At 40.0% G+C, this 11,949-nt stretch overlaps 1 protein-coding gene across 1 annotated transcript in view; it reads left to right on the top strand.

The window, feature by feature from the left end:
• Positions 1-1,884: 1,884 nt before the first annotated feature.
• The window catches only part of NKD1 (naked cuticle homolog 1 (Drosophila)), a 37,842-nt gene continuing 27,777 nt past the window's right edge, over positions 1,885-11,949 (top strand). The window contains exons 1-2 of the mRNA XM_009077970.1: positions 1,885-1,914; positions 2,591-2,648. Coding sequence (XP_009076218.1) covers positions 1,885-1,914; positions 2,591-2,648 — 88 coding nt within the window. The remainder of the gene's footprint in view (positions 1,915-2,590; positions 2,649-11,949) is intronic.

Below are 11,949 nucleotides of genomic sequence, written 5' to 3'. Positions count from 1 at the left end.
CTTATTTTTTCCCCTGCATTTTTTTAACTGTAAAATCTTAAAAGTTGCCCACACCTCTCGCAGATACATGTCTGTCTATCAAAGATAATACATGTCATAATCTTACACACACAGAAGAACATGTTGGAATGGGAGCTGAGGTGTTCTGCTTAAATGTGTCACTAAATGTTCAAACACTGCTTTCATCAGTTTCAGGATGGATTGTCAATTTATGTGCTGTCTAACAGTTATATTATGGTTCAACAGCATGAAAACACTTTGTAGAATGTGTTAATTTATAGTAATTTGGTTTAAGGGGGAAACACTTACTGGAGATTTGCTTGCATTAAGTTACTATTTTAACTTAAATAACTAGGAGCTAGAGAAGGAATGAAACTAGACTAGAATATAAAGCATATTTACTTAAGGCCCATGTAATGATCAAAATGAGAAAATAAGGAAGCTAGTGGATGAATATTAATGCTTCACTCTGCTGTTTTCCTCTGTCTTCCACTGTCTTCATTCACGTGACTTGATAGTGCATTTTGCATCAACAAATGTATCCTCATTTTTAGGTGATGCCTTTTGAAAAAACATAAAAATTAATGACTTGTGAGTTTTGTAGAGGATGAGATTAATGACATAATTTTAACAGGCAGTGTTTGATACCTAGATGCAGTGCTTGCATTGCTAAAATTTTAGGAGGCTGCCATCTAGATAGAGTTCTCCTCAGAGACACAAGTAGGATCATACCTACTCATTGCATATTTGCTGACCAGGTTAACAGAATATATTTTTTTTTCCCAAGGAAGCAGGAATTCTGCATTTAGTAAAAAATTAATAATAGAACAAAACAGTTATTTGATATTTAGCATTGTGGGAGAGCTTCATGGAAAGTGATGATGTGGAGGAATTTGATCAAATGTATACTAACTTATAGATGGTCCTGGAAAGACCATCATCTTGCAGAAATAAGATACATCACACCAGCATTTTATGTCTTCTTTTCGTTCTCTGTTTCTTCCATGATTTTTAGGGTAATGATTGATTTTAATCAGCACATGCCCAGGAAAAAAGACCTCTTTTACTGAAACAAGAACTCAAAAAAACTCAAACAAAACCAGGGTGTTTTTTGGTGATTTGCTTCCTGGAAAGCTGAATCCAGGATGCTGCTGTCATAGCAGCATTGTGCTGTGCAGTGTCCCAGGATTCTGGGATTGTTTGCCAGCATTTCTCAGAGCCATTCATCCTGCAGGGTCTAACTGTACGTCAGGGGATCTGCTCATGAACAGAACAGGATTTTCAGGGTTTCTAGACTAGCTATCCAGTAATGTTTGTGAAATCTAATTTTGAACATGCTATTGCAGAAATGGATACAGAAGAATTCCTGATATATGCTTTTGTGGCTTAGTTACTTTGTGATAGCTAATCTCAAAGAATAACATTTGGGCATGTGGAAGGCAAAGAAGCTCTGTCAGCTTTTTCAAGAAAAAGAGGTGAACTGACTTTGTCATGATCAAATTCCGTAACAATAAAACTCATGAATACAACCAGACATTAATTTTCATAGGTTATTCCCTTATTCTTATCTTGTACATAAAGCTCTCTACTGTCCACTTCCAGCTCACAGGTTGATGCTTGGAGTGCTGGCTCTGTGTTCCTGGAACATTTTTGTAGCTGAAGTTGAAATGGCCATGAGTGCAGCACACCAACTTTTTAGGCCCATGTCCTTCTTTGTCACCATAACTGTGTACGAGTGGTAGAGTGTGTTTGTGGAGAATCTAGGGAGCAAGACTCTAATGGAAGGTCAGTGAAGTTGTGGTGATGCTAGAGCCTTTGGAATAAGTAAGAGAAGGCAATACATGAGGATAGCTGTCATTGCTTATGGTTTAGCTGGAGGGGGGGATGGAGCTGGAAGGATCTGCTAATAAGAGAGTAAGAATGCTCTTCAGGGTCTTTGTAAAAGGGATTAGTTCCAAATCTCACTGATGCCCTTTATTACTACTTCAGCACCATTGGAGAAATGTTTTTTGGGTCTGAGATAAATCCATCTGCATATCTATGGCATCTGGTTCTGTATTGTTCTAGATGTACTGGGGCTGACAAAATTTCATTAATTTCAAGACTGAAGGACCAGGCAGCTCATCAGAGTCTGGTATCTGCTTTTCTTGGGTGACCTCTGGCATATGAACATTTTCTGTTTGTTGGTGGAACCAAGTGATAACATTCCTCTGTGGGTACTGAAGGGTTTTATCATTTCCATTTGGAGTTTTTTTTAATATTGATTGATTGATTGACAGAAAGTTGAAATGCTAAATATTAATCTACTTTGTAAAAGGATTTGAATATGAACCTTTCTTTTTGTTTTCCCCTCTACAGTCAATTAATCTCCATTAATTTTTTTGTCCAAAAGTATGTTCAAAGCATTGTAAAATAGCATCAAATGCATTGACTGCCACTAATAAAGTGATTGACTTCTTTCCTGGAAAACAGCTTCTGTGCTCTCATTAGTGTTTAAATTAATTCTGGCAATAATAAATACATATTCTTAACACTTCAGCACTTTGTATATAGTATATTTGTCATTAATTTTGAAATTTTTTTTTTACAGGATTTATCTGGGGAAGGCTACAGAGACACTATTGGTGATGAGCACTTTCATCTAGAAGGTAATTAAAGAACAAAATTTCTTGTTTAATATAAAAGGATATCGGAGTGAGCTAGTGAACAAATCAGTGTGAGAATATTGAGAGTGCAGTTCTAGACCTACTGGTGTATCATTTGCCTGGAAACACTGTTAAGATGGAAATAGGGTATTATTTCTCTATCTGCTACCATAGGATCAAAACAAGTCACCCAGTTGTATCACAGGGATCAAATCTTTTCATTCAAGGTCTCCATTTTTTCCAGGTGCTTCTCTTGGCATTGGTAGCAGTATTGATTTCCACTGTCCCTAGCAGAGGTGACGAATGCATTACACAAACAAGACTTAGAAACTTCAACTTTAATTTCTAATAAAGACTAGAGACTCTTACTCAACATATTTTTCTGGAATATGAATGGAATCATTATTGCCTCAGACAGCTTTCCATCTCATCTCCTCCTCTGTGATCAGGCAGTGATGATGGAATCTTTGTTGTAGTGACAAGGATCTTTGGGGACCTTGAGTACAGTTGCTGTGTTCTGTGTGCCAGAGAGAGAGCATCCGAGGTACCTAGAACCTCAGTTGGTCAAGTTGGGAGTTGGTGAATGGAGGAGATTAATTGTTGCTTATTCCTTTCAAATAGCAAGGAAGTAAGACTTCAGAAACTCTCTAGTATGTGTGGTAGATTTATGCTATGGGCTAGTGGAAACAATATGCCCAGTTTATTTAAAGCAATGAACCATGGCAAGCTTAAGTTGGAAATTTCCATCCTTTTGTAATCCAGTCATTTGTTTCTGATATTGGAGGCTTCTGTCTAAACAGAATTTGAAAGATTCTCTTTGTTAAGAATGTCTGCCTTCCAGTCCCTTACCTGTGAATGTGTTAATAGACCATGTGTCTTGGATTCTGTGTTTCTGTCATCTCTGTAGTTTACAAAGAATGCTCCTTTGTATGTACCATAACATAGGAACTGATTTCAGCTGGTCCTTGTAAGCTACCATTAATCACAAAAGCAAAATATATTTGCCATGATGGAGTCAGTGTTTGTTGAGTGTTTCAGTATTTAACTTCACCACAGTTTTCCTTTCTGCCCATAATAGGACATAGATTAATAAAGGGTAGGTTTTGAATTTTAGAATTACAGGAGAAACTACTTCACACAGGATATTAAATGTCAGCAAGGTGAATAATTTCATTTTCTTTGTCTTGTTCTGTCTTTCCTTGCCTCTTATTATTTCTTTCTTTGTTGTGTAGAATTGTCTTGCATAGCAAAGTTAGTATTAAATATGTAATATTTCCAAACTAGGCAGCAGCAGGATTGTTTTTATTAGGGTGTGAAACCTTCTAGGTTACTGTAATTTCAGTCTTCCATCAGTTTCATGTTATTACTTCTCATGCATCTCATTTGTGAGGAAGTAGCTGAGTAGTGAAGATGAGGTTTAGATAGATTTTGGTCCATCCTTTGTGAGCTGCCACCAGGGAAGAGCTGTTCTGTGGCATCTTTCCAGCTGGGAGGAGGATGACTGTTCCCACCTAGTACTCAGGCAAATGTGTGCAGATTGTCAAAGGTTGGTCCTCATCCCTTCTGCTTTCAGATCTCCAGGCTATGCTTTGCATAATGGGGTGTGCAGATTGTCAAAGGTTGGTCCTCATCCCTTCTGCTTTCAGATCTCCAGGCTATGCTTTGCATGCTGGAGACAGTGTTAGCCACTTTCCATTTGAACAGGATATTGAAAATCTTATCAGACAATACAATGAGCATTGTGTTAACAGGATATTGAAAATCTTATCAGACAACACTGTGAGCATTGTGTTGAAACACCCCTTTTGTATAACTTCATACTTTTTGCTGGCATATTTTTAATGATTGTGCTTAGTACTAGCATTAAGTTGTGATGTTAGCATAAGGTGAAGCTGAAACATGATTTGAGATCTTTGTTAGGGCACAACTGGAATTCTGTGTGACTTAGGTACAAGACGACCAGTGTTGTGTCTCTTCTCCGCATAGAAATGTTTTTGTGGGAAAATGTAATGAATATTCTAAAATGTAGATTAATCTTCTCATCTTAAATATTTGTTCAGCCTTTATTTTGCTGCCTCATGATCTTTATGTATGTACTGGTGTGATATGTGTGGCTGCATGACTATATGTTCATGGATCATAAGACATCATCAAAATCTCTGATAGCTAGTTGCAAAGACAGGGAGCTGTAACACTCAAATGTGGTTGGTTGGACTAAGCTCACAGAGGACATGAATGGCAAAACAAAGGTTTGAACCCAGCTCTACCAAATACCATGCAAATGTCTAATCAATGAATTATATTCTGCCTTCATAAATACATGGTAGGGATCGGGGAAAACAAATGAAAAAGAAACATTTCTCAGATTTGCAGAAAAGCACAGCAGGTACCACAGTTCTGCTTTGGGGGAGTTAGAGCTTTCACACCCAGGAACTTTGCTGGAAAATAAATCTGAGTTCTTTAGAAGACTCACTGAAAAGACAAAGTGGCAATAAGAGATAATTGAATTCCTTATTTTGTTTTACATAGCCAAGTTCATTACCTTTTTTTTCCCCTCCCTCTCTTTTTTCCCCCCTCTTAGCCGTCTGAGCAGTACAGATAAAAAGAACTCTCTTTGCTGGATTTAACTTCTGTGTTGTTATGTAAAGCTTGATCAAATCCTTTCGTCTTAACAGACTTAACTGGCCAACAGCAAAAGGCTCGGGATTCTGGGATTAAGATTGTATTTGGTAAGAGGACTGGTGCATTAGTGCTTTCTTTTGAACTATACAAAGAACAAAGTAAACATCAAAAGCATTAAGCCATGAGAGCGGATTGTTGACTCAATGTTGCTGCATGACAAGAGGTTAGAACTCAATAGCGGCGACTCTGTTTACCGAGTGCTGTGCAGAAAGAAACAGTTTGACCAGTATTGTCTATTATATCCACCACCTGCCTTTGATTTTGCTGCTGGGCAAGTCACTAAATTGAAATTTTGGGATTTTCTCTTATGTGGTCAGTGATTTCCTTAGATAAGAATCACCAATGGAAACCTCAGTCTCATATTACGGTTACTCCTGTTTCCCTTCTTCCTCTTTCATTAATAACTCAACAATTGGGCATGCTTGGTATAAGTTCTGTGGTGGATTCATTTGCAGCTTTCATGCCAAGTGATTTCCCACTGCATTTCAGAGACTTCCACTTGCCAAACTTAGAGTCCTCATGCAGTCTGCTGTGGCTGTGTATGAATGTGTTGTGCTTGAACTTTCTTGTCCCACAGTTTCTGCACATGCTTCATCACTCTTCATCTATAGGATAAAAGAGCTTGCATTGTTACTTCCTTGTACCTAGATAGAATCCTAGGTCACCAGAACTGAATGACTGGAGGTGGTGCTGGAAGAAGACAGAAACTAGCACAGACATTGGGAGATATTTTTCATTTCATTTCAGTGGAGAAGCTAAAATGGCAGGCAGGAGTTGAACGCAGCATCAAACAGCAAGTGACTCTTCTGCCATGGAGACATGCAGGTGGCTCAGAAAGCTACCTGCTCTTTGTGTGTTCAGTAATGATATCCAAGTTCCCTCAGCTCTTCAAGGCATGAGGAAGCTTCTAATGAATTGTTAAAGAGTCCTGCTCTTGTTTTCTAGAACTTTTTTCACCCCCTTTCCCTGGACCTTTTGGGAAATTTTCCCAGCTAAAACTTGTAGATGGGACAGCTTTCTTATCTTGACCTCTCCATGTCTTTCTGAAGCGAGCTGGGGTTCCTCCATCTTACCACTTGAACATTTAAAGGCTTTGCAGAGGAGCCTGTTTTCTCTCTGCTTGTGACATCTGAACCAGAAGCAGGAAAATGTCCTTCTGATGCAGACTGATTGTGGAAAAGAGGTGATTTCCTCTTGCCTCAATACCAGCTCTTCAGAGCCCAGTGGGATTCAGCTGTCAGTCTGTTTCAGCTGCCTTTTGGAGTTCATGGTGAAGTCTTGAACTTGAGCTCAAGATGAGATACCTAACCTATTAGGAGATGCCTAACCTATCACCCCAACTAGTTATGGGATAATGTGATTTCTTATGTCACTATTCTCCTGAAAAATAAGACTTAGGTGTTTCTACTAATCAGAAATCTTGCATCTCTTGAGGTCAGTCTAGTCCTGTACCTGTCAGAGGAGCTGCCTCTTACACTGTTACAATCTGTTCTCTGTTTGGTTTGTCAGCTGAGGGTGATGTCTTGATTATTATTCTCTCAACAGAAGACTGGAGAAGATCCAAGACTTCCTGGTGCCTTATCTGAACATGATATCCAAAGTCCTGCAGAAACCAGTGACAGAGCTTGGCCTGAATCAACAACCCAATTTTTTATGTTTCCCAAACCAGATGTATCCAAATCCCTAGATGCAAGATGTTCCCTGTGCTGGTACCAGAAAGGACAAATTATTCAGGTCATCTTCTTGCCCATAAATACTAGAGAACCCTCCAACAGAGTTCAAAGCACATCTTGTTGCTGAAAAGAAGGTCTAGCATATCTCTAAAAGAGCTACTTGTTGTACTTGCCATATATTTATGAGACATTATGGAATGTATAAACCTGCAAGTAAGGCACTCTGTATTCAGCAAAGCAGGAGAATGATTCATTATATTTTTCATATTATTACATGTTTTTCAAGTTGTTACTAGTGTGTTCAGTCAGTCCTTCATGTCTTCCTCCCCAGTGTCCAGGGAATCTGTGGTCAAGTGGGAGCTGAGTTGTGGTTAACAGTGTTCCACCATGTTAATAATAACACCATGTGTTATTATTTTTTACTTTAATAAGAACTGATAAGCAAACAAGGAACTAATAGTAAAGAATGGACTAGTGGTTTAAGGTTGCTGATCTTATGCCCAACTCTGACAGCCTTCCTGGACCCCCCACAGCTGCACATGCTTCCCCTGCTGCATATATCCCTGACAGCCTGTGCTGGGAGAGCTTTGGCTTCCAGGCAAGTGCTGCTGATGTGCCTGTGCTTCCCTCTGGCTGGGGCTGCAGCTGCAGAGGTGGGCATGGTGGGGAGAGTGCCTTCCCCACTGCACCCTGCAGCAGGGCTGCTTTTATGGGAGATAATTCCCTTTCCTGTGGCTTTCCATTCAAGAAAAGTTCAGTCAAAGCTTTTGTTCCTGGAGTTGTTTCTGAAAGTGGTAATGAGAAGAATATCTGTTGGGTTGTCAGCTCAGAGAAAGGATGGCAAGGTATGGTACTTGGTCCCAAATTGTTTATAAACTTGTCAACAAAGGCAAATTTGAACAAGCATTTTAACTAGCTTTACCTAACCATCTATTTGCCTGGGAGACACTTTTTACCATACTTGGTTAATCTCTTAGCTCTAATAAATTAAAGATTTGCTCTGGACTAAGCAACAAATGGGTAATAAAAGGCAGTTTCTTCAAACTGCCTTCTGCTCTCTAGTTAATGCCTTCAGTTATGACAACAAAGGCAAATTTGAACAAGCATTTTAACTAGCTTTACCTAACCATCTATTTGCCTGGGAGACACTTTTTACCATACTTGGTTAATCTCTTAGCTCTAATAAATTAAAGATTTGCTCTGGACTAAGCAACAAATGGGTAATAAAAGGCAGTTTCTTCAAACTGCCTTCTGCTCTCTAGTTAATGCCTTCAGTTATGACAGTTATTTAAAAAGGCAGTTTCTTCAAACTGCCTTCTTCTCTCCAGTTAATGCCTTCAGTTATGATAGTTATTTATTTTTTTTTTCTAAAGCTTAAATAATTTTTGGTGTATTACATACACAAAATTCCAGTGTATTTATAGAAAAGGCATAGATTGCATCTTCCACACAGGCAAATTTGCTTTATGGCAGCACTGTTGTTATTACCTATCTTGTACTACTGATGCAGACTTGGTGCTTTGCAGAAAATGAAGGTCCCTTCTCTCTCATGTTCTTAAACCAAATACGTGTTCATCACTGACACTGCAAACAGAGTGTTAATAATTCTGCCTTAAAAGGGCTCTTGTGGTCAGCCTGCTGGGATGTTATATGGGAACTCTGCATTTTAATGACTTGTTGCTAATCCTGTGCACTTACCATAGATTTACTATGCATGAGTATATGCTGTGTGACCACCTCAGACTGGTGATCACTTGCTCACTGGCTATATTTTTCAGCTCCCAAGGGATTTCCACTGTATCTTTTCGTACTACTCAATACAACTCTGAAAAATTTCTTCAGCTACAGGGTGACCCACCAGCTCTAGCCACCTTTATGTGACAAGCAGCAAGTCCCTGCTGAGGCTGGCAGCTGATAAGCTGGTTACTGTGAATTGGAAGGAGTACCAAAGGACATGGGGGTGTGGGGAGGAAGGAGCAGTGCAGAGTGCCAAGAGAAAACTGCTTAGTTTGGCAGTTAGAATAAAAGTCACCAAAGAACATGAGACTGGTAGGATTAGCAGAAGTTTTCCTGTGGTTGTGCACAGATCCAGGAAATTATAAGAAGCAGGTAGGCTGCTTGCCATGAGTGGGAGGAAAATCTTACGGCATAAGGCACTTGAAAAAAAAATTTTAAAAAAAATATTAAATCGTACAAGTGTTTCTTAACATTAGCTGTTCCAGTTGAGGGGGGTTGGTATTTGGATCAGAAGCTTTTACTTCTAGAGCTGCTGTTTCAAGTCCAGCCAGGTCAGTAGTGATGAAAGACGGTTGCCATCCAACGGTTGCCCATGGCCTGTGTGTAATGAGCTAGTGGTCTCCAGGTGTTTCCAAATGAACCTTTACAGAGTCTAACAGCTCCCACCCCTGTTGGCAAGCAGAGCACAGAAAGGCAGTGAAAAGTGGGCTGTTATGACACCTCAGAGGGTGAGCTTTCCTCCTCACACTGAGCTGCTGCTATGTGGAGGGTTCCTTTCCTCCCCATGTCCTGCTTGTTCCCTGCATGTAGAGTATTGCTCCCTAGAGCTGACACCACACAGCTCCTACTGGTGCTGCCTGAGGTTTTGGTAGATGGTGTGTTTTGTTTGAGAGTGTTTTGGGTTATAATCCTCTGCATTAGACTGGGAGGATCATACCTGCTGTAATAGTTTCACACTGATCTCTATGTTCAGATCATTGTACATAGCTGGGAAGTTGTTGCATTGAACACAAGCAAGTTGCAAGTTTGGCTCAGGAACACAATAACAAAGCTGGGAATGGAGCCTGGGATTTTCCACATCCATGTCTGTCTCTCAGAATATGACAGAGAGGGATTTCAAAGTATAATGCACAAGAAAGCCTTCCAAACTCGTAAGTGGTCTCTATTCTTTATGGTGACTGAAGAAAGCCAAATGTTAATATTAATTTAATTGTATGTGATGTATAAAAATATTCCGTTAGCAAACCAAGGTAATGAAGAGGGAAGCAAACAAGCACCTAAAAAAAAAAAAAAGCAAAGAGTTGATCCTTCACATCTTAAACATGGAAAGCTTTAAAATAATGAGTAGTATCATGTGCTTGGTATTTTTAACAATATTGGTTTTCCATACTCTGTCCATCTCTCTAAGACTGGCAGCTTTTCCTTCTTCCACAGAGAAGCTAATGTTCTTTCTGAGTGGTCATTTAAAATAAGAATTAATTAACAAGGAGAATATTCATTTACTTTCAGCTCTGGGGTAGTCATGGGCTAGTTCATTAAGAGGCAAAAAGTCACCTGTAGGTATAGCTGTCAAAAAATCTATATCTACAGATGACTCAAGCTGCTTCTCATGTAGCATCTGAGAGTCAGACCATCAGGGTACATGTGGGAAGTAGAAGAATCAAAGAGCAAAAGGACATAGCTCAGGGAGATCTCATCAAAGGCAGGAGGACTCTTGCATTTGCCTTCTGCACCCCAAAGGGGAGTGAAGCATTATGGTGGAGCTCAGGCAGCAGATTGTCAGTGAGTGAAGCTGGAGGGAAGATCCCTTGTAGCAGGACTGAGATAGGGCTGAGAACTGGATGTCATGGATATGAGACTTCTGGTCTGTGCATGTGGTTTGAGAGGCCTGGGCCTACTTCAGTGATTTGCACTTGCCAAACGAGTCTTGGTCATTGGTGTTTCCCTTGGACTGTCAGTGTTGTGATTCAGAGGAGGAAGAAACTGCAGCTTGTGTAGGCATGTCTGGGTGAGCTGTTCATGTAGCTTTGGCTGGGTGACAGTCACGCTGGGTGCAGAGGAAGGCAGGCTGGTTCGTGGCTCTGCTCTAGCTGCACACCACATGGGCACAGCTGCCAAACCCTTAGCACCACCCAGGGATGCTGCTCACAGCAAACCCCTTCTGTCTGCACACCCTGCTCTCCTGCCACAGCAGCAGGACTGGTCTGGGAGGCAGGGTCTGCCATCAGATGTACCTTGGCAAACTGGTGTTCAGGTGTATCTGAGAGACAGCTGATCTAGTGTGTATAGTGCAGAGATAAAGCTGCATTACTGTACATGTTCAGCAGTATAAAAATGTACTTGAACTTTGCCCCAGGACATCCACCACCAAGAACAAAGAATGAAATATGGGAACGAGTCAGGAGTTTGAAAACAATCTCTCTGGAAACATGATAAATACCAGTGGTTTCATTTATTCTTCTTGAACAAAGGTCCTTTTCTCCTTTTAATTTCCCAGCAACGATTATTACCAGTTATTTTTCTTGTAGCTTTGACCACAGTTCGTGGAGGTTTTATTAAACATGTTTTTGAAAAGTGAGTCAAAATGCCATTCTTCTCTGACTCTCTTGTGACTCTCTCTTTTCTTTTTCTTTTCTTTTTTCTCTCATGTGAAGCTAGTGCATATTTCCAGTCAAAGATTTTGGACCAGATAATACTCTCATGCTAGTGTTCATGGAATTATTCCAGTTTCGTGCCCTCGTAATTGAAAGAAGTTTTGGCCTTTGGTATTTCAGAAGACAATATATTTGTTTCAGATCCCTTGCCTTTATATGAAACACTATACTCATTTTTAGAAACCTTGAATAATGCATTTAATAGGCAATATGTCCTGCTGCTACTCCCAAATATTCCTAAAGTTGCAAGTTTTCTTGTGTTTGACTCAACCATGACAGAGCTAGGCGACTGAGTTCGAGTGCTGCCTTTGCTGGGTTTTTGGTAGTTTTCTGCAATCAGCTTTTGTTTAGATCCCATGTGTGTGATGCTGCTGTTAGGTCCTTCTCTCCTGCCCATAGTGGTCTCATATCCCAAAGTGTCTCATGTGAGGATAAATGTTATGACAGGATTAAATAGTTCTTGCATTTCTGAGACTGAATTTAGAAGCCATTGTTTTATACAGACAGCTTGACAGATGCAAAGCTAGATAGGAGCCTGAACCTTGGGGCTGGATAGTT

Source organism: Acanthisitta chloris, unplaced genomic scaffold (genome assembly GCF_000695815.1).
Source record: "Acanthisitta chloris isolate BGI_N310 unplaced genomic scaffold, ASM69581v1 scaffold15207, whole genome shotgun sequence".
In the NCBI taxonomy this organism is placed as follows: Eukaryota; Metazoa; Chordata; class Aves; order Passeriformes; family Acanthisittidae; genus Acanthisitta; species Acanthisitta chloris.
Note: the sequence above shows the minus strand (reverse complement) of the source record. Positions and strands in the feature narration are given on the sequence as shown.